Source organism: Macaca nemestrina, chromosome X (assembly GCF_043159975.1).
Source record: "Macaca nemestrina isolate mMacNem1 chromosome X, mMacNem.hap1, whole genome shotgun sequence".
Classification (NCBI taxonomy): Eukaryota; Metazoa; Chordata; class Mammalia; order Primates; family Cercopithecidae; genus Macaca; species Macaca nemestrina.
In genome coordinates this window covers 140,657,471-140,680,719 of record NC_092145.1, presented here as the reverse complement: position 1 = coordinate 140,680,719, position 23,249 = coordinate 140,657,471, and the positions used below count along the sequence as shown (strand labels likewise).

The window sequence follows — 23,249 nt, the reverse complement described above, 5'->3', positions numbered from 1 at the left end:
ATTTTTGGCCAGGCGCAGTGGCTCATGCCTGTAATCCCAGCACTTTGGGAGGCCAAGGGCAGGTGGATCACGAGGTCAGGAATTCGAGACCAGCCTGGCCAACATGGTGAAACCCCATCTCTACGAAAAATACAAAAATTAGCCGGGCATGGTGGCCCATGCCTGTAATCCCAGCTACTCGGGAGGCTGAGGCAGGAGAATCACTTGAACCTGGGAGGTGGAGGCTGCAGTGAGCTGAGATTGCACCACTGCACTCCAGCCCAGGAGACAGTGTGAGACTCCATCTCAAAAAAAAAAAAAAAAAAAAAGGATTTTCAACTTCAAAGAAACAGCACAAAGTCAGTTGTGATCTTGCTTCTGAGAAGCCAACTCCAGAAACCCCAAAACCAACGAAAGAACTCCATCCTTAATATTCTGTTCCTCTAGAACTACTCCTGGTACCAAAATAGTTCTAGAGGGACAGAAGTAATAGGATAGATGTATATATAAAGGGGAGCTTATTAAGGAGTGCTGACTCGCAATCACAAGGTGAAGTCCCACAATGGGACATCTGTAAGCTGAGGAGCAAGGAAGCCAGTCCTTGCCATCTGAACTGCCTATCATGAACTGGGTGCTTTCTGACCTATCTAGCCATAAAGTGGGGTGTGCACAGCAGTATTCCATCATCAAATGGAAGTGGTATATACATGATCGGGTTCAAGCAGGTCCTGAGGGCACAAGTAAATTACATGAGGAAGTGGCTCAAATGCCCTGCCACCCTGCCTTCTCTCCCCCAGCCTGCACCAATGGCCTCATGGCAGGGGTGGGGGGTTCCCTATGATCAGTTGACAGAGGAAGAGAAGACTAGGGCCTGATTTACAGATGGCTGTGGATGATATGCAGGCACCACCTGAAAGTGGACAGCTACGGCACTACAGCCCCTTTCTGGGACATTCCTGAAGGACAGTGGCGAAGGGAAATCTTCCCAGTGGGCACAACTCCGAGCACTGCACCTTGTTATGCACTTTACTTGGAAGGAGAAATGGCCAGATATGTGATTATATACTGATTCATGGGCTGTAGCCAATGGTTTGGCTGGTTAGGGACTTGGAAGAAGTATGATTGGAAAATTGGTGACAAAGAAATCTGGTGAAGAGGTTATGTGGGTTGACCTTTCTGAGGGGTCAAAAACTGAGGATATTTGTATCCCATGTGAATGCTCACCAGTGGGTGACCTCAGTAAAGGAGGATTTTAATAATCAAGTGGATAGGATGACTCGTTCTATGGACACCACTCAGCCTCTTTCCCCTGTCATTGCACAATGGGTCCATGAACAAAGTGGCCATGGTGGCAGGGATGGAGGTTACACACGGGCTCAGCAACACAGACTTCCGCTCACCAAGGCTGACCTAGCTACGGCCACTGCTGAGTGCCCAATTTGCCAGCAGCAGAGACCAATTCTGAGCCCTCGATATGCACCATTCCTCAAGGTGATCAGTCAACTACTTGGTGGCAGGTTGATTATACTGGACCTCTTCCATCATGGAAAGGGCAGCAGTTTGTACTCACTGGAATAGATACTTACTCTGGATATAGGTTTGTCTATCCTGCACACAATGCTTCTGCCAAGACTACCATCTGTGGACCCATGGAATGCCTTATCCACCATCATGGTATTCCACATAGGATTGCCTCTGAACAGGGCACTCACTTTACGGCTACAGAAGTACAGCAGTGGGCTCATGCTCATGGAATTCACTGGTCTTAACATATTCCCCATTATCCTGAAGCAGCTGGATTGATAGAACAGTGGAATGGCCTTTTGAAGTCACAATTACAATGCCAACTAGGTGACAATAGTTCGCAGGGCTGGGGCAAAATTCTTCAGAAGGCTGTGTATGTTCTGAATCAACATCCTATATATGGTACTGTTTCTCCCATAGCCAGGATTCATGGGTCCAGGAATCAAGGGGTGAAAATGGAAGTGACACCACTCACCATCACCCCTAGAGATCCATTAGCAAAATTTTTGCTTCCTGTTCCCACAACATTATGTTCTGCTGGCCTAGAGGTCTTAGTTGCAGCAGGAGGAATGTTGCCACCACACAACAAAGATTGCCACCTGGACACTTTAGGCTCCTCCTACCTCTAAGTCAACAGGCTAAGAAGACAGTTAGTGTTGACTGGGGTGATTGACCCAGACTATCAAGACGAAATCAGTCTACTACTCCACAACGGAGGTAAGGAAGAATATGGTGGAATACAGGAGATCCCTTAGGGCATCTCTTAGTATTACCATGCCCTGTGATTAAGATCAATGGAACACTACAACAGCCCAATCTAGGCAGGACTACAAATGGCCCAGACCCTTCACTAATGAAACTTTGGGTCACTCCACCAGGTAAAAGTCAACGACCTGCTGAGGTGCTTGCTGAAGGCAAAGAGAATACAGAATGGATAGTAGAAGAAGGGAGTCATCAATACCAGCTACGATCACAGGACCAGTTGCAGAAACGAGGACTGTAATTGCATGAGTATTTCTTTCTTATTTTGTTAAGAACATGTTTGTGCATGTAGACACTTACTCTGGATATAGGTTTGTCTATCCTGCATGCAATGCTTCTGCCAAGACTACCATCTGTGGACCCATGGAATGCCTTATCCACTGTCATGGTGGATGAAGAAACTACCTTCATTTCCTTTCTTTTTCCTTTATCATGTGACATAAGATTTATTGACATCATATTAGCATTTAAGTGTTAACTTTATGTAATAGCATTTGGGTTGGGGATTGGTGTGCTTCCAGTTGTAGGAAGGATAGGTGTAATTATGACCTTATTATTTGTCTTTATTTGAAGATTATGTATGATCTCAGGGGATGTGTATGGGTTCAAGTTGACAAGAGGTGGACTTGTGATGGTTAATATTGAGTTTCAACCAGATTGGATTGAAGGATGCAAAGTATTGTTCCTGGGTGTGTCTGTGAGGGTGTTGCCAAGGAGATTAACATTTGAGTCAGTGGACTGGAAGAAGCAGACCTAGCCTCAACGTGGGTGGGCACCATCTAATCAGCTGTCAGCATGGTTAGGATAAAAGCAGGTAATCCCAGCACTTTGGGAGGCCGAGGTGGGTGGATCACAAGGTCAGGAGATGGAGACCATCCTGGCCAATATGGTGAAACCCCGTTTCTACTAAAATATAAAAAAATCAGCTGGGCACGGTGGTGCATGCCTGTAATCTCAGCTACTTGGGAGGCTGAGGCAGGGGAATTGCTCGAACCTGGGAGGCGGAGGCGGAGGTTGCAGTGAGCTGAGATCGTGCCACTCCACTCCGGCCTGGCAACAGAGCAACACTCAATCTCAAAAAAACAAAACAAAACAAAACAAAACAAACAAACAAAAAAAAAACGCAGGTGGAAGAGCATGGAAGGACGATTAGACTGGCTTAGTCTTCTGGCCTACTTCTCCCATGCTGGATGCTTCCTGCCCTCAAACATCGAACTCCAAGTTCTTCAGCTTTTGGACTCTTGGACCTTCAACCACAGAATTAAGGCTGCACTGTCAGCTTCCCTACTTTTGAGGTTTTGGGACTCGGACTGGCTTCCTTGCTCCTCAGCTTGCAGATGGCCTATTGTGGGACTTCACCTTGTGATTGTGTGAGTCAATATTCCTTAATAAACTCCCCTTTATATATACATCTATCCTATTAGTTCTGTCCCTCTGGAGAACCCTTACTAATACAGGCTGTTTCCCTTTCTTATGGTTTGTGTGTTCACTGGAGTAGCACTTTTAATTTCCTTCAATAACTTTTCCTTTGCATTCACGACTTGGCTAACTGGTGCTAGAGGCCTACCCTTCAGTCCATGTCAGCTTTTGATGTGCCTTCCTCACTAAGCTCAATCATTTCTAGCTTTTGATTTAAAGTGAGAGATCTGTGGCTCTTCCTTTCACTTGGACACTAAGAGGCCATTGTTGGGTTATTAATTGGCCTCATTTCAATATTACTGTGTCTCAGGGTGTAGAGAGATCCGAGGAGAGGGAGATGGGGGAATGGCCTGTCAGTGGAGCTGTCAGAACACACACATTAAGTTTGCCATCTTACATGGGTGCAATTCATGGCACCCCAAAACAATTACAACAGTAACATCAAAGATCATTGATTACAGATCACCATGATGGCTTTAATAACAAAGTTTGGATATTTTGAGAATTACCAGAATGTGACACAGAGACAAGAAGTGAGCACACACTATTGGAAAAATGGCATCGATAGACATGTTCAATGCAGGGTTGCCACAAACCTTCAATTTGTAAAACAACAAACAACAACAACAACAGTATTTGCGAAGTGCAAAGTACGACAAAATTAGGTATACCTATAATTCTCATTTCTATAGAAGATACTACCATTTATAATAACGATGACGAAACTTGCAAGCTAGTATCCCTGCAGGGACCATGAGTCCAAATTCCAGCAAGAGAGAGGGTGGAATCTGTAAAAGTCTCAGTGTAAACTAGGCTTTTCTGTTAATGTAAATGTCCAAAATTAACACCAGAGTAATGATGCATGGGTGGAAGCTGAAAAAGGCTCAGAAATAAGACAGAGGGAAATGGATTGTAGAGCCCACACAATAAATTTAAAGAGGTGGTAAGATAACAATACCATAACCAAAGATGGACAATACTAGCACAGAGAGGTTGCATGAACTAAAAATAAAGAAAGAAAGAAAAGTGGGCTTTTAATTCAGTGATGTGCTATGGAAAGATTTTCCTTATGGAGGACAAACACATCAGTGGCAGGTATTAGTAGTGTATCAAAACCATAGTGATCTCTAAAAAAAATATTAATAGTAGTGAAAAAGTCTCTGTTAGAAAGCAACACGTTGGAAATTTAAGAGCTGATGTCATCTTTAAATATTTTTGACAAATTTGCAAGTGTTCATTAAATTTGTGTTTTATCCAACATTCTCTGAACTAAACTGATACACTGAATAAGGTTCATATGATTCCCTCTATATAAAAACTTTCCTATTTTCCCAAATTAAATCATATTTCTCTTTCTTTCTCTGTCCTACTAAAGATGGTTTCCACTGTCCTACTGGACTGAGTTATTTACTGAGTCTTGTCAGTTACTGCCAGTAAAATATTTTAATGACTTAAGACGGTGGTGGTCACATAGTTATCGTAAATTTTTCAGTCACATGGTTTCATTGGTGAGTTTAGCTAGTTCCTAACAAAAATTAGGCATGGTGGCATAGGGTGCATGGGTACAGAGGTCCCAGCTACTTGGGAGACTGAGGCGGGGGGATCACCTGAGCCCAGGAGTTGGAGGCTATAGCGTGGTGTGATTATGCCTGTGAACAGTCAGTGCACTCCAGGCCTGGGCAATACAACAAGACCCCATTTCTTTTTTCTTTCTTTCTTTTTTTTTTTTTTTTTTTGAGATGGAGTCTCGCTCTGTCACCCAGGCTGGAGTGCAGTGGCGTGATGTCGGCTCACTGCAAGCTCTGCCTCCCCGGTTCATGCCATTCTCTTGCCTCAGCCTCCTGAGTAGCTGGGACTACAGGCGCCCGCCACCACACCTGGCTAATTTTTTGTATTTTTAGTAGAGACAGGGTTTCACCGTGTTAGCCAGGATGGTCTTGATCTCCTGACCTCGTGATCCGCCCGCCTTGGCCTTCCAAAGTGCTGGGATTACAGGTGTGAGCCACCGCGCCTGGTCAGACCCCATTTCTTAAAAACACACACATATATATTTGCTTCATTAAAATACTGCTGATCATGGCTGACAAGTTATTATTGTCTCTCTATTAAAGAGAGAGACAACAAGGTGGGGGAGAATGTGAGGAGGAGCCCAAGTCCAATGCAATCACTGAAATCCAAATGCAACTGGAAAAAGAAGAATACCAGAAAATGGAATTCATGGACCTAAAGAGAAAATGCTGAATGCATCATCTTGGTAAATAAAAGCCCTGTTATGCACTGGGGTCCCTTAGCAAAGGATCTTTCACTCAGAAGATACACAGAGAGTCAAGCCAGGTAACTCCAAGGCCAACATGTCTCTCACTTACCTCTTCTGGCTGGCCATGCCTCACAGGGGAGCAGGAGCTGTAACACTGGATGGCACAAAGCCCGAGCAAACAGACTCATGACAGTCAGACTGTCTGGTAAAGGGGAGACATGCTTACTTGGATATCACAGGAGAAGATGGTCTCTTAGGAATGCCTCCAGAAAACTCGCATCTTCTCAGAGGGGACCCGAAGTTCACAACGGGAAGAGAAGTTGCTGTTCGCTGCCCCCGCTTCACCTTCTCCACCTGTAGGGGACACAGGATAGCTACAGTCCGTGACTGGCCCTACTTCCACAGTTTATGAGACTAATATTCCAGATGGAACAATGCACAGCTTTCTTTCAGAGGGATCGATATGAAGCTATAATGCTTCACATGACAGGCATCTTTGCAGGGAGGCAGGATGAGGTCATCACATTTACATTATCCAGTTAAAAAAAAATCAGCCTCAAAATGCAAAGATTTCCTTCTCCTTGTTATCTTGCAAAGAGTTAACAACACAATCATATTATGGTCCTAGATATATAGGAACTGAAAAGAGTACAAAGATGTAAAATCACTACAAAAAATTACAAGTGGGTGAAAATGTGGTTATAACATCCAACACAGTGAGCTGTGGCCCCTGATGGTATACATGGTATAATGGGGTCTGCAACCCCATCTAGTCCTGTAGGTCTTCCCATTACCTCCCCTGGCAAAAGGGAACAGACATCAGTGCCTAGCCGGCAGAAAGTGATCCACAAAGGTTAGCTCCCTTCTCTCCCTATCACACTTTTCTGCAGCAAGTCCTCATTTGGCCCCCACACTCACATCCATCAATCCCTTTCAATAGTAATCCACTGTATAGTAAAATCCAAGAGTCTAAAACATGCACTTCTAAGAGCCACAACAGATTTGAAAAGAGCATATGGCATTATAAAATGCAGTAGTTTTAAAATAAGTCCTGACATTATTTGATATTCCTCCCTTCAACAGGTGAGGCTTAATTCCTCTCCCCTTGAGCGTGGGTTGATCTTAGTGACTTAAAGGACACTGCAGCTTCCCGATTGCTTGCCTGGAGGGAAGCCAGCTGTGGCATCATTTGGATACTCAAGCAGCTTTATGGACAGGCCCATGCAGTGAGGAACTGAGGCCTCCTGCCAACAGCCATGAATGAGCCATCTCAGACGAGGCCCAGCTGTGCTTTCAGATGATGCAGCCCTGGCCAACATCTTGACCACACCTCATGAAAGACCTTGTACCCAGAACCACTAAGTCACTCTGAATTTCTGACCCAAAGAACCCATGAGTTAATAGATATTTGTTATTTTAAGCTGCCAAGGTTTGAGGTGATTTGTTAAGTAGCAATTGATAACTAACAAAAGTAGTATGGCATTGCGTAATTTCTAAATAAACAGACACAATTGGGGGTGCCTACTCAACATTTAATTTACTGATAGTACCCGTATGCCATCAAAAATGTTTAAGCTTGGCATAGTAACACGTGCCTGTAGTCCCAGCTACTCAGGAGGTTGAGGCAGGAGGATTACTTGAGCCTAGGAATTCAAGGTCAGCCTGGGCAACATAAAAAGACCTCATCTCAAAAGAATATTTAATGATTACTTTTGTAGGTAAAAGTTGATGTAGATTCTCAGTTCTAGTTAGGTGCACAGGCAAGACTGACCCAGAATCAGATATCCATAAAGAGGAAGACAGAGGATATTTAGAACATTCCTTCTGATTCCTGTCCTCTGGAGGGCAGGCTGTGACAAGGACATCATTAAGAATTTGCTCCAAGGTACTAAGACTTAAGATGATGCAAAAACTTAAGTGATTTTCAAAGGCTGGTTAAAATTTTGAACTAAATCTACCCTTTCCTGCTTTGAGCAGTCCCAGGAGATTGATGGAAACAGAGAGCCCAGGTCAAGCACAGAAGTAATAACACCATCAGACAGAACACGGTTTGTAGGAGTGAGTGGGTGGGTGATTTTAAACCTACCAGAGAGGCCTCTCCTCCTGCAAGGGCTTCTTTCCCAACATCTCCTGCGCCAGATATAGATGTAGATGTAGCTTTCTTCTTCTCAATGTTTCGAGTGGGTGAAGACTTGTAAGAAGGGTTAAGAGGGCCAAGAGGAGCTAAACGAGGACAGACAGGGAATACTAGAAAGTTACAGTATAACAGCCAGAAGGACAGAGAGTACAGATGGAAAAAGTAGAGCAGAGGTGGGAAGAACACATTTCTGTTAAAATATGACCTGGGCAATCAATATCATACTTTTCTATTGTACACAGGATGGATCTTACCCTAAAAAGGCTCCCATACTCAGGAGTCAAGTTTATTCAAGTTTATTTCAGGGGTTAAAAGTCTATACTTTGGAGCCACAGAGACCTAGCACTGCCACCTAATAGCTGGATCACCTTGGGCAGGTTATTTAACCTCTCTAAACATTGATTTCCTTGTGCACAAAAGGGTTAACATAGCAGATCTGACTGCTGTGCTTGGAAAGGCCTGCTTACATGGGTAGCCCTTGGGTGGCATCTGGGAACTTAGATTTCAGGAAGGGTTCCCACCATTAACTGATGGATGTCTAAACTGTTTATACAAACAGTATGGTTTATGCTAAGCATCTGCTTTTCTTGTGGGAGTCTGGAATCTGGGTATGTGCCTGGGAGGGGATACCTACATATCTAGCCCCCAGTAAAAACCCTAGGCAATGAGTTTCTAGCCAACTTCCCAGCCTGGCAACATTTCATACATGTTGTCACAACGTGTTGGTAGAGGAATTAAGCTCATCCCGTGTGACTCCACTGGGAGAAGACTCTTGGAAATCTACACCTGGTTACCTCTGGACTTAATCCCATGCACCTCCTCCATTTGCTAGTTTTTTCATGTTTCCTCCTACTATAATAAATCACAGCCATGGGTTGGGCATGGTGGCTCACCTGAGCTCAGGAGGTTGAGACTAGTCCGGGCAACATGGTGAAACCCCAGCTCTACAAAAAACACAAAATTAGCATGGCATGGGGGCACACTCCTGTAGTCCCAGCTACTCTGCAGGCTGAGGCAGGAGGATCGCTTAAGCCTGGAAAGTTGAGGCTGCAGTGAGTCAAGATCACACCACTACATTCCAACCTGGGTGACAGAGAAAGACCCCATCTCAAAAAAAAAAAAAAAAAAAAAAAAAAAAGCTAAGAAAGAAAAAATAAGTCAGTCATGAATGCAACTATGTTGATTCTTCCAAGTTCTCCTAGTCAATCATCAAACCTGGGGTGGTCTTGGGGAACTCTGGCACAACTAGTGTCAGAAATGGGAATTGCTGGAATGACCCTAATTCGCTGAAACACGGTAAAATCACATTTTGGGAAAAGGACAAAAGGGAGGAGAACAAACTTGTGATGCCTGGGTGGCTATGAAGTTATCCATGCTATAAAACAGCAGCTGAGCTGTTGCTAGAGGTAAAAGTGACCTATGGAATTTAAAGATGACCAATGCAGCTCCAAGAGAGTTGGCTCAATGGATCCCCCTGGCTGCTTTTGGCTGTAGCACGCTAGCTAAAGTGAAGGAAAAAGCGCAGCCCAAGAGATGCCTTTGGTTTTTGTTTTCTCCTCCAAGTGAGAGTGAGACACAGCTTCCTTGCTTTTTGCCAGCAGTGGGTAGGTTGGAATTTAAACTCCAAATATTAGAATCAGAACAAGTCTCTGTAGTAGATTTTTCTGCTAGGACTTTTGTAATGGAGCCTCTGGAAAAAGGGAGCTATGAAAAGACAGGCAATTTCTAGAAAAAGACACGCTTTCTGAGTTTTAAAAATTGACTAGGGACCACTATAAATATAGAATGCCCTTCATGGGGCCCAAAACTATAAAAAGATCCTGGATGCTGCTAGACTGGGTCACATACAAGTGCCCACAAGACAGGGCTTGTTCTCTGATGGGACCATCCAGTCAAGCTGCTCATTGGCTCTATATTTCTGATGCGGAGTCTGATTATATTCCCAACACATGACTCCTACAAAAGCTCCAAGTCACATCACAGGCGATGTGACTCTTTCAGCAATCCCTGACAGATTGAACTCCATCCCCTCTGGAGAAAGTGTCACTGCTGTTGATGTTTTGTGTTTAATTTTCTGGAGTAGCTGCAGTTTGTAATAGACTGAGATCCTGACTATATTTCCTCTACCTTTCTCTCACTACACGTGTCAGTAAAGCAATTTGCTAAATGCAGCTGTCACTGGAAAGGGATTGATCCTTTCTAGGCTGCTCACTGGATAAATGATCAAGATGAAAGGGCTCAGAGGTGATACAAACCTACTTTAAAATGTTTTGAAAATTTAGGATTTTAGCCTAATACCTGAACACAATATATCTTTCTGGTTAAGTTGGATTAAAAATGGGTTTTAACAAATGCTTTTGTCCTTTCTTTGAAAGGTCTGGGTGAGAGTAGGGGATGATTAAGAAAATGTAAAGTTTTGATTATTGAATAGGACATGGAGAAAAACAACATAATCCAACACCTGGGGTGATACAGGGATAGGGAAGGACATTTGTGCTCTGTTTTTCATAACTGCTCCTGGAAGCGCTCTCCTTGCTGAAGGAAAACTCCCTGTGCTGAAAGCACCTTGGGCTCAGACCCATGGCTGAGCCTAGATGGCACGTGACAGCATGACTATGAGTTGGCAGGGGTGGGGCCAGCTCCTGTATGTCCCACAGAACACCTCCAGATGCCGTCTGCACTTGCCAAGAAGATGAAGTAGGGTCACTGGTAGAACTGTTTGGGACTGATGGCCTCAGGCAGCCCCCATAAAACCTGGGATGGAGCTGAATTACCTGCACTGGACTGAGCACCCTGAGGTACCAGTCACCACAGTGGGAGGCCACGTTGGTGACTGCCTGACCAATGATAACCCTGCTAGTGTGCCCTAACATCTTCAACTCTTTGTTTCCAGGGAACCACATGAGCCCTTGGGGATCACAGTTCCTATTTCCGTGCCATGATTATCATGACACTGCGTCAGGCCTGGAAGGCATTCAGATCAGTTTCAACTTACTGGCCAGAGCTGTTCTGGGCCTGAGTTGATGCCACGGGCCAGGTAAAAAGATTCATATAGCAACTGATGGAGGAGGTCACCTGGCTGTCCCAAACAGACCTTTCTAAGGCCAGGTGCAGTGGCTTAAGCCTGTAATCCCAGCACTTTGGGAGGCCGAGGTGGGAGGATCGCTTGAGTCCCAGAGTTTGAGACCAACCTGGGCAACACAGGGAGACCCTATCTCTACAAAAAAAAAAAAAAATTATCTAGGTGTGGTAGCACACACCTATAGTCCCAGCTACTCAGGAGACTTAGGTGGGATGATCACTTAAGCCCAGGAGGTTGAGGACGCGTTGAGCCATGATCATGCCACTGCACTCCAGCGTGGCTAAGAGCAACAGAGCAAGACCTTGTCTCCAAAATAAATAAATAAATAAATAGGAAAGAAAAGAAAGAAAGAGAAGAAAAAAGACAGACTTTCTGGTTAATGAGATTTGCTTTAACTGCTAAGTCCCAGAACCCCTAAAGGACATAACTGAGATCAATATTGCAGGATGGTCTCACCCCCTGCTATATGGTGCCCCACTGAAAAATTTTCTGTAAAGACACCTTGGCCAAGGGTCAAGTGGGTGGACTGTGCAAAAATGAGCTAACATAGCAGGCCTGACTGCCATCCCTATAAAAGCCTGCTTACAAGGTTAGCCTTTGACCGGCACCTGGGAACTTAGATTTTGGGACGACCCCCGCCTTTAACTGATGAGTGGCTCACTGGGCATAAACAAACAACAAGTTGAATACCTGTTTTCCTTCTGGGAACCTGGAATTTGGGTATGTGCTGGGCAAGGGGTGCATGTGACCAGCCCCCTGTAAAAACCGGGGGCACCGAGTCTCTAAACAGCTTCCCTGGTTGGCAACATTTCACACATGTTGTCATAACTCATTGCTGGGGTGAAAGGCATCCTGAGTGGCTCCACTGGAGAGGACTCTGGAAGCTTGTGCCTGGTCTTCCCAAGACTTTGTCCCATGTGCCTTTCCCCTTTGCTGACTTTGCTTGCATCCTTTCACTGGGGATCCTGTGAGTCTTCCTAGCAAATCACTGATCCTGGAGTTGCTATTAGGGAACCGCAACATATTCCTTATTCTCAAAATGGGGTACTTCCTACTTGCTAGGGTTTTTTTGATATATAATTCATATACCATAAAATTCACCCTTTAAAAAGTGTACAGGACAAGCATGGTGGCTCATACCTGTAATCCTAGCACTTTGGGAGGCCGACGCAGATGGGTCACGCTTGAGCCCAAGAGTTTGAGACCAGCCTGAGCAACATAGTGAGACCCTGTCCCTACAAAGAATCCAAAAAATTAGCCAGGCATGGTGGTGTGTGCCTGTAGTCCCAGCTACTTGGGAAGCTGTGGTGAGAGGAGGGCTTGGAGTTCGAGGCTGCAGTGAGCTATGATCACATCACTGCATTCCACCCAGGGTAAAAGAGCAAGACCCTGTCTTTAAATACATATACATATACATATACACATACACATATACACACAATTTGGAGGTTTTAGTACATTCACAAGGTTGTGGAACCATAACCACAGTCTACTTCTAAAACATTTTCAAGATTCCCCAAATAAACTCTTTGTCTGTTAAGCAGTCACTCCCCTTCCTTCCCTCCTCCAATCTCTGATAACCACCATCTATTGTCCATCTTCACGGATTTTCCTATTTCAGACATTTCACGTAAATAGAAGCGTACAATTTGTGGTCTTTTGCAACTGGTTTCTTTCACTTAGTATAATATTTTCAAGGTTCATCTATCTTGCGGTATGTATCTGTATTTTTTTTTTTTTTTTTTGAGATGGAGTCTCACTCTATCACCCAAGCTGGAGTACAGTGGTGCAATCTGGGCTCACTACAGTCTCCACTTCCTGGGCTCAAGTGATTCTCCTGTCTTAGCCTCCCAAGTAGCTGGGATTACAGGTGTGCACCACCACACCCACCTAATTTTTGTATTTTTAGTATTTTTAGTAGAGATGGGGTTTCACTATGTTGGCCACACTGGTCTCGAACTCCCCACCTCAAGTGAACCGCCCGCATCAGCCTCCCAAAGTGCTGGGATTACAGGCATGAGCCACCATGTCTGGCCTGTATTTCTTTTTATAGCTGAATAATATTCTACTTTATGGGTATATCACATTTTGTTTCCACTTTGTGGCTATTGTAAGTTTTTGTGCAAACATATGTTTTTAATTTCCTTGGCTGTATACCTAGAAGTGGAATTGCTGGGTCGTAAGGCAACTCCATGCTTAAATTTTTGAGGAACTGTCAGACCATGTTCTACAGCAGCTGCACATTCCCACCAGCAGTGTGTGAGGGAAGAGTGTCTCCACACCTCCACCAACATGTGGTTATTTCCCCTTTTAAAAAAATTGTAGTCATCCTAGTGGGTGTAAAGTGGCAACCCACTATGGTTTTGATTTGCATTTCCCTAATGATTAATGATGTTGAGCATCTTATGAACTTATTAGCTATCTGTACAACTTCTTTGCAGAAACAGTATAACTGTTTGGAAGCAGCTACAACTAGGCAGAAGTTTTATGTCATTTATGTATCATCACACTGAGTACACTATCTTGAGAATAGAGAGTAGACCTGACCTTAGGTGGACACAGTGCTGCTCATCTGGAAACAAAGAGAATCCCAGCCCCCACGAATCCTGACATGATGACTTGATCTGCTTTGATAAAGGCAGAGCTTTGATGGTCTGGTCCAGTGTTTCTCAGACTTCAATGTGCAGGTTGGGTGGGGCCTTCCAACCACGCTCCTAGATGCTGCTGCCGTTGCTGGTCGATGGATCACTTTTTCAGTAGTGAAGCTCTAAACTTCTGTTGAGCTTTTACTCTGTGCTAATCATTGTGCTATCTCATTTGCGTGCACTCTCTCATTTAATCCTCACAATAATTTTAAATAGCTCCATCTTATAGATGAGAAAACTGAGGCTTAAAGAAGTTAATTAACTTACCCCCAATGGTGAGAGCTAGTGAATGGCAGAGCTGGCTATGGGACTCCCCAGACTGGTCTACAGGCTATTTTGCCACATCATCTCTGAAGTCTACTAACCTGCAGAGTTCATCAAGTGGGTTTCTCTTCCCCTAAAGTATATGCTCTCACTCATAAAATAATTTACTCACCTCTGTGACACTCAAAAGAAACATAAAACAGTAAAACACTGGTAGAAGACGTTATTAACCAATGAAGACATTTCACAAAGCCAGCAAATAGGAAGCAAAATCCAAAAATTCAGGAGTAAATCCTAGGCTGACCAAAACCTCTTTGGGCATTTTCCCTGGTGTTACCAGCTTAGCCTCTTTTACCTGAATCACTGGCCTGCCCAGAGAGCATGACTGAAGCTCTGCTTCTGGCTAAAGAAGACTGTGTGGGTGTCAACAGTCGCGAAACAAGAATGGCTTCCATTGGACTAAGGTGCATGCGATGAGCTGAGGGATGGAATCAAATGAAAATTTTAAAAAGCAAAATTAAAACAAAACAAAATAAAACGTTTAAATAACACAATGCATGGTGCAAATTAACTTTTGGGTGGCAGAACATGGAAAATAAAAATATTTGAACAAAGGATGGATTTGGAATTTGTCATAGTAAAATAAAACAAATAATGTGTCCTTTAGAGTTTGGGAAAGTGCATTAATTGTCACGAGGTACCAGAATCCATTCAATATGCTATTGCAGTACAGTGACCTGTATCACTCAGAGAATTAGCCCACCTCCCAGATGTAATATGGACTCAGGAAATCATTTATGGCCAGGCATGGTGGCTCATGCTTGTTATCCCAACACTTTGGGAGGTCAAGGCAGTCGGGTCACTTGAACTCAAGAATTTGAGACCAGCCCGGGCAACATGGCGAAACCTCGTCTCTACAAAAAATACAAAAAAATTAGCTGGGCATGGTCATGTGCACCTGTAGTCCCAGCTACTTGAGGCTGAAGTGAGAGGATGGCTTGAGCCCAGGAGGCAGAGTTTGCAGTGAGCCAAGATTGTATCACTGCACTCCAGCCTGTGCAACAGAGAGCCTGTTTAAAAAAAAAAAAAAAAAAAAAAAAAATCCCTTTACTCCAAGTAGAAAAAAATTATGCCTATAAAACACTTGTTTTAGGTCCTGTGCTAAGAAACATTTCATAACACACTGATTTTTAAATAAAATGTCATCCTGTAATAGTATAAAAATATATATTTTCATACTTTTTACATGTCAATAAAGGTAAAAATTAAGTGAGAGGCACAAAAATACAAACAGCCAACTGATTATCAGCTGTAATGAAAGATAGTAGTATTCATAATCTAGAAGTCAATGACCAAAATATTTATATCAGTTTAGAATGTATTATATATGGCAATGAATTAACTTTTCCCTCACTCTGTATTCGGCTCTTCATCACTTCCAGGTTCCTGGTGCTTACCATGAACTGCATCACAGATCAGTAGCGTTATAAACCTTATAGGGTCTCTGACACACATAACATGCCTCTGGGATAGAGGTACAAGGTCAGTGTCAGTGGAAACAACCAGGAAGGCACACCAGCCTCTGCCAAGTCGCAACCAGCCTCTTGCTCTGCCCTTGGTGATAACTTGTGCTAAACACTCCACTGGCACCTGATACTTCTTCAGTGTTGCTTTAGAATAAACATTTAGTGCATGGAGAGCTTCCCTTATTTCCTTAACCTATATACTCTGAAAGGTATAAACAGACTTTCAGTGACTTATCTGAGCCTTTGTGAGAATGCAGACCGTGTTAAATCTCCTCAGGTTCTGGAACTGGCACACGTCCCATACACATCATCTCCCAACTCAAAACAGAGTGCCACCCATTCTTTTCCTCTTTTAGAGGCCTCATTAGTTCTGTGCTTCTCTTTTCATCTACAAAATGGGCAGGCCTATAAACCACAGATGATGGCAGAACCCCATTTTTTCACATATCTAAGCCTCCTATGTAACTATAACTTATCAATTCTGCTCTTTATGGTTAATCAACTGTATTCCATCATTGACCAGGCAGTTACTTTAATGGTCACATCTGCCCACTGGTTAATTAATTCCTGGGCGGGCTAACTCCTACATGCAATGTGGAAAACAGAACAGTCTCTTTCAGACTGGGAGGCTGCATTAATTCTTGCCTCTATTCAACAACGACCTGGCTCTAAAGAGCCATGCCACGTTCCAAAGTCCCATCGACAAGGCCCTAGGGCTCCCACATTCAGACCACAAGACTAGGACAATGATGGTATCTGCAGAAGGCTCAAGAGGAGGCTCTCACAAAGACCAAAGTTAAGATGCTCACACCAGAAAAGAAACAAACTGGAGAGACCAAGTCTACACATTCACTTGCCTCGGTCTGGGGAATAGGATATTGCCACGGTGGATGAAGACAGGCGTTTACTCATGGGAGGCTCCGTCGGCTTTGGCAAATTCATAGTTGATGTTGAAAGTTTGTCACATGCTGCAGAGAAATGCATTAAAGACATTGGTATTCATCACACTACTGTAGAACCGAGAAACACATATCCCGTAGTGTCCTTCCTGTCCTCATCCACACACCTCCTAAATGCTGTGGCACAGCATGCTCTGCTTTCATCATCCTGGCATCTCATTATCCTAATCTGGAAATGCCCAGGCTACAGCAGCCCTTGGTCTGCAGCAAGATCTCTGCAATTTCTTCACTGTGTTGTCATCTTCAATTTCAAACGTTCAACCTTACTCAACTGTTCAACTAAAGCCATGTTAATCCCACCAACAAATCATTTTCTTTTGTCTAGGAATTTTTGAGCATGCTCACATCACACAAAAACAAAACCAACTTGGACCCAGAGACAAATCACCAACCACTGGAAAACGCCTTATGGTCTGACTGTCACTGCTTGCTGAAACTGATTCTTTTATGAAGGTTATCTATAGCTCAGGTTGGAGAGAGAGGAAATCCGTCCTCTCGGAGTTGTATTTAAAGCAGAACAGCCTCTTTAGCAGTTGGTTTTCCTTTTCTTACTTAGTAAGAGACAGATCAAAATGGCCCTTTCGCAAATGCTTTAACTGTTTGAGGTTAGGATTTTAACAGGCGACCTTGAGTTTGGTGTTCTCAAGGTCGTTATTTCAGTCATTATTTCAGACTGGTCTCTAAATTAAACCATTATAGCAAACAAAGAGATGCTGACAGTGCCCTGTCGAGCTATGTTAAAGCCTGAGGCCAAAAGAAAAATGTGTGCTCTTGGTTGTAGAAAAAGCAAAGTCATCAATAATATTTTCAAAATCTACTCCTCTGCTCATCTTGTTTTCACATGAGAACTGCTATGAGAACTGCCATGTTCTATAATTTCTGCTGACCAAATGACAATCTTAAATAATTTTTTCTTCTTCTTCTTCTTTTTTTTTTTTTTTTTTGAGATGGAGTCTCACTCTGTCTCCCAGGCTACAGTGCAGTGGCACGATCTCAGCTCACTGCAACCTCCGCCTCCCGGGTTCAAGTGATTCTCCTGCCTCAGCCTCCTGAGTAGCTGGGACTACAGGCACTCGCCACCATGCCCAGCTAATTTTTGTATTGTTAGTAGAGACGGTATTTCACCATGTTGGCCAGGATGGTCTTGATCTCTTGACCTTGTGATCAGCCTCAGCCTCCCAAAGTGCTGGGATTACAGGCGTGAGCCACTGCACCTGGCCCCAAAATTTTTAATTAACTAAAGCTGAAGTAAAAGTACAATAAATTTGATTTGCATAGAAATAAAGTATTTAAAGTTGAAATGTGAGTTTTAATACTCCTACTTTTCCATTTTTCCATATTTTAAACTACTTTAGCGTTTTGAAAAAATTAAACATTAGAAATTACATAAAATCATGTATATAGAGGTGCACATTTTCCCTTTGGCTTCAGGCTCTGATATGCTCAGCATGGCACTGGCCTTTAGAAATGTGTTGTTTATTATGGATTGTTTTGCATTAATTTTGATTTTAAAAATATCACATTAAGATATTATTTTATCTTTATTACTGAGATTTTTGGCACTCCCTTAAACTGTGTGCTCTAGTCAAGTACTATACTCATTTCACCCTGGCCCGGGCCTTGGGTGGTGATTCCCAGTGGGTGATTACTCCATCTCTCTGCAACTTTCTTTTCTTTTTAAGACGGAGTCTTGCTCCATCACCCAGGCTGGAGTGCACTGGCACGATCTCACTGCAACCTCTGCCTCCCGGGTTCAAGCAATTCTCTTGCCTCAGCCTCCTGAGTAGCTGGGGCTACAGGCAATCGCCACCACACTTGACTAATTTTTGTATTTTTAGTAGAGGCGGGGTTTCACCATGTTGGCCAGGTGAACTCCTGATCTCAACTGATCTGCCTGCCTCGGCCTCCCAAAGTGCTGGGATTACAGGCACGAGCCACCACGCCTGGCCCTCCTGCACCTTTCTTAGGGGGAATGCCAGTGCCCATGCTAGAGGTAACTCTGCTTGTGCAGCAAAATTGCTGTTACGAAGCACCCCCAGTAAGGATTATTAATTGTCAAAGGAATGTCAGAAACCAAGGATATTGATTCCTGCTGCTAATATGACCTTCTGCATTGCTGGTAAATACTGCATCCCTTTTACATCTTTTTTTTTTTTTTTTTGCCAGTTACAGATGGATTGAATTTCTAAAGTCATTATTAAATGGGAACAAAGTTTGGCTAGTTCTGTCCTTGATCTAGACCACAGGAGTTTCCCAGGCCTGTATATAAAACAGCCTATTAGACAGAGAGATAAAATCAAGCACAAAGCCAAATTATCTAATTATTTGGATTCCCAGTATTAGCACTGATAAACTCCCTACCACTCCCTCTCAAACACCTCTCCAGGAATCTATCACTTTAACACTAAGCCCAAGTTTTCCATTCAGAACTCTGGGTGAATACAGGTTTTGGTAACCAGAAGTAATCAGAATGCCCTACTACTTAATGTCTACAACAGATGATAAAGAGATTGTTAAAAGATCTGAATGTGCAAAAATCCAACACTGACAAGATTTTCAAGGCAGACATTAGTGAGTTGAGGATAAAATGTCTCCAGGGCACTAAGATGTAAGGCATGCACCACTCTATAATGACAGAGGAACAAAAAAATATGGGTATGTCATTCACGTTGCTAGAAAAAAAAAAAAAATTGTAACAGGCCAGACTAAGAAATCAGTTGTAAAAGTGCTTGACACAGACGTGGTGATGGAGGAGGGTGATCAGAACAGTTATCACAAAATGCTATGGCACAGTGATGCTCGGATATACCGTTGGTGGACTCGGCAGCTGCGGCAGTGGTCCCTGCATCCGGAGGGAGGGTGCTGGCTGCTAAACCTAGAGGAGGGGGTGGGGTATTTTCTGATTCACCTACACAGCAAAAAATCAGAGCAAAGAGAGGTAAAAGAAAAAAGTCCCAATTTCTTGTTGCTTCTTAGTTTCTAATTAGGAAATTAGAAAAAGTAACTGAAATGCGTTGTTGGCTTTTCAAAAAAGAAAAAATAAAGTATATTTACTGCCCAAAGGTTAAAAGCACAATACAGCAAAGTCAAGAACTGTCCTGTAAACTCAAATGCATTTGCTCTCAGATAGAGCTAGTACACACCTCCCGCGTAATAGAATGCTAAGATCGCTGAAATGTAGTGAGACACTGAAAAGAAGGAAAAGCCATCCAGAGACTAGTAACAATCCATACATTAAATTATAGATTTGAAAATTTAAAGATGAGTATGAACTGGTAATGAAATAAGTCACCTTCAAACAAAGTCGAAAAAGCAACAAAAATTTAAAATGAAGCAGGAAATAGTCCAGCCCTTTTTGGAGGGTAACTGCCACTCTGCTTTTCCTGATCACATCTGGAACAGTAACAGAGTCTCCTGTCGTTTCCCTCCCCTGAAGTCAGACCAGCCCTGGGCTTGCCAGCTGGGCCCAGCTCACTGGGCTCTGCGTTCAAAGTCTTTTCTTTTGCTCTCCCTCAAAGCCCAGTTTTTGTGTCAACTGCTGTTTGCTATCAAGAAGAATGCATAGATCCCCTTCGTAACAAACGCATGCATAGGAATCTTGGCAGTTTTAAACATCACATCTGAATGTGGTGCCTCTGAAAAGCTGTACAAAGCATCCCCCAGATCCTGGAGACACCCAGCGGTGCCCATGATCCCCTGCCTGCTCCATTATTTCCCACCCGGGACCTGAAATACAGGGGCAACCCTACACTCACCATCATGTCCTCCAGGTCCAATGGCCAGTGGTGCTCCCCACGAATACTTCTTTTTCAGCTCCAGCTGCTGTGTGCGCTCCAGGGACCGGCGCATCATCGCCTCCAGCCGTTCCTACACAGTTCATGTAACGCGAGTGTTAACAAGATTAACTAGCTGGCCCCACCACACTGCCTGCTGCCTCAGTGCATGGTGTGAGTCACCAAATGGGGCTTTCTGTGCTCAGCATCCAAAATCCAGGCATACGTGCTCTCTCTGCCACACCAGCGTGTTCTGGGTAGGTGAAGAGTAAACAATGCAGCTAGGCTAGCACTGGTTCTCAACCCGAACACTGCACGTCCTGTCCCCTCCCCTCTCCGGGGAGAAGCTGCCCTAGGAATAATGCCCAATAAGCATTAACTCCTTGAGGCCTATCTCAAGCCACTTTGCCCTATCCAGGAGGGCTGGAATTCTGCTCCAGAACCAAGATCATCCTTTCTAGTTAAAAGTATAAAACATTTTGCTTTGAGAAAATTTTAATGCAAATATAATTTGAGTTTTTGGGGCGATACATGACACTGAGATCTATTTTGCAAAGCTGCATTTTCATCTTAGAACTTCTTAAAGGGGAACCAACTGTTTTACATAGTGTGACAATTTTCTGCTATATAGTAATCTGGGATAATATTGCATATTTCATAATTTTCAAGAGGCAAGAGTAAAGAACCTTCTGGCCACAAAATAAAGCATCCATGCATTCACAGTTACGTATGTAGAGGAGGCAGGGAGGCAGAACCCAATAATTTTTAACCGGAAGAGAAAAACAACCACTAGGCTTTGGCTTCTCTTGTAACAGTATTTATCAAAAACACTCTCCTGTATTACCCAAATTGTTACTTTCATAAAGTTGTCCTTGGTGCTGCAGTGAAGGTGCTCCAATTCTGCACTCCCCACCACCTCCATGATACTGCAAATACCAACTCCTCTCCCTATCTCCACTGGAGAAGGCCTGAGCTAGCAGTTATAATGACACCCTTTTGCCCTCATAAAGCCCAACCCTGAGATGCTCCAGGAATTAGGTTAATTGTAGCCTGACTCCAAAACAAAAAGATACAATTGTCTCATGGCTTAAAGAAACACACCCAGAAGCAAAATTAAGTTAGGACAGCATCAACTGAGTAACCATGACTTAAAGATGAGGAAAAGGCTCCTTTATGTCACACTTACTAGAAACATATAAAGGCCATTTAATAGGTATCTGGATTTATCCCTTCTCTCTATACCAGAGGGATGAGATCAGGATCTGGCTTCTTCACATCTCAGCCTCCTCTGCATAATTTTTCTCTGAATAGCACTTTGCTAAGAGACTGCCTCTCCAGGGACCTGTGAGCAGAAAGGGGGATTTTTACCTCCTGTAAGTCTTAGATTTGTATTAGCTATTAACTGTGCTCTTGTTTTTGGCCTGAGACTCTACAATCATGAGTATGCATGCCTTGGCAGAGTCCAGTCCTCACGACCCTGGCCCATTAAATGATGATGGCCAACTCTGACAGTCTGCCTGATAAAAGCTGGGGCTTGGAGGGAAAAGAACTCTGTCATGTGATGCCTGAAGTACAGCCACTCGAGAATGGGGCTGAATAGTATTTCATTATATGGTTTTAACATAAAGTGTTTAACCAATGACCTAACTGAAGTGTTGAAACCTTTCATCCTAGAGTGAATTAAGTACTGGGTGGGTTACGGTAGATTTCCTACATGCCAGAAGGACCTCAAAATGTGGTCCCTTCTCTACTAGAGGACCGATGAGAACAAAGAACAGTGAGCTTCACTGAACCAGCCTGACCACTGATCAGCTATCTGGGAGGCATCATTGTAAGGGAATGAGTGCTCACTGAAAGCCAGACCTGCCCCTGGACTTTTCAGTGGCCTCTAGAAAAACTACCCCTGCCATCCATCCCCAGCCGACTGAGCTGCTCCAAATCCCACCACTGGAGATTCATTCCTTCAGACCTTGAGGTAGCTGATGAAAACACAGCTGTCCCTGAGAGAAAAACACACTCACTTTGTATCACCCACTTTTGGAGAGCTGATGAGAAATAGATGATAACCAAGTTCTTAGAGGATTTATGGAACCCCAAAAAGTCAGAATGGGGTGATTCACACATACAGAAAACGAAAGTTGTCCAGTGCACAAGTCTTATTTAATGTTAGTCCTGTATAGGTCAGTATTGCCTCATGTCTGTGTGTATCTTTTTGTTCCTTCATATGGGACTCCATATCCCAGATATGGAGTCAGGAGGTAAGGATTCAAATCCCACCTCTGCCTGCCGCTTTTTATCCCTGTGAACTTGAGCTAATCATTTCAGTCCTGGGCTTCAGTTTCCTTGCCTGTAAAATGGGGATGAGCTTACCTACATCACCAGGTCACTCTAAGTCTATGGGATAATGACTAGTATGCAGTAAATCGTTAAAAAAGCTAAGTGAATCTGAATTTAAGAGGAAGATTCTTATCAGGACCATTTACAGCAATAGTTCTCAAATCTGAGAGATCAGGTAGGAGAATCCCCTGGAGAAATTGTTAAAACCCTGGGGTTTATCCCCAGAGTTTCTGAGTCAATAGGTCTGGGGTGGAGTCTGCTGAGAATCTGCATTTCTAACAAGTTCCCAGGTGCTGCTGGTCATGGGACACCCAAGCAAGAGCCACTGGTTAGAGGAAAGGCTGAGCATGAGAAAGTGAGCATGAGAAAGTTCCATCACATTAGAAAAACAGTATAAATAAATATCAGAACTGCATACTGCAATTCCTGCCAAGTTCTGGTTCTCCTGAGTATCATCTGATGATCAGCAGAGGATGGGGAAAGGGCAAGGCAAATCCTTGTCCCTAGAATCTCCTCTATTAGGTAGGGCTTAGTGGAAGGAAAGACGGAAAGAAGGAAGGGAGGGAAGGAAGGGAAGGGAAGGGG

The 23,249-nt window shown here is 43.6% G+C and overlaps 1 protein-coding gene across 16 annotated transcripts in view; it reads right to left on the bottom strand.

The window, feature by feature from the left end:
* Window positions 1–23,249, bottom strand: part of LOC105478204 (MAP7 domain containing 2) — a 109,156-nt gene that overhangs the window by 29,879 nt on the left and 56,028 nt on the right. For 2 of the 16 annotated variants that reach the window (XM_071088965.1, XM_071088963.1), the window contains 7 exons: window positions 20,310–20,421; window positions 19,364–19,462; window positions 16,453–16,563; window positions 14,425–14,547; window positions 8,972–9,022; window positions 8,028–8,188; window positions 6,168–6,295 (listed from right to left, as the gene is read on the bottom strand). In XM_071088965.1, coding sequence (XP_070945066.1) covers window positions 6,168–6,295; window positions 8,028–8,188; window positions 8,972–9,022; window positions 14,425–14,547; window positions 16,453–16,563; window positions 19,364–19,462; window positions 20,310–20,421 — 785 coding nt within the window. The remainder of the gene's footprint in view (window positions 1–6,167; window positions 6,296–8,027; window positions 8,189–8,971; window positions 9,023–14,424; window positions 14,548–16,452; window positions 16,564–19,363; window positions 19,463–20,309; window positions 20,422–23,249) is intronic. The other 14 variants (XM_071088964.1, XM_011735313.2, XM_071088967.1 and 11 more) reach the window with 14 other exon arrangements.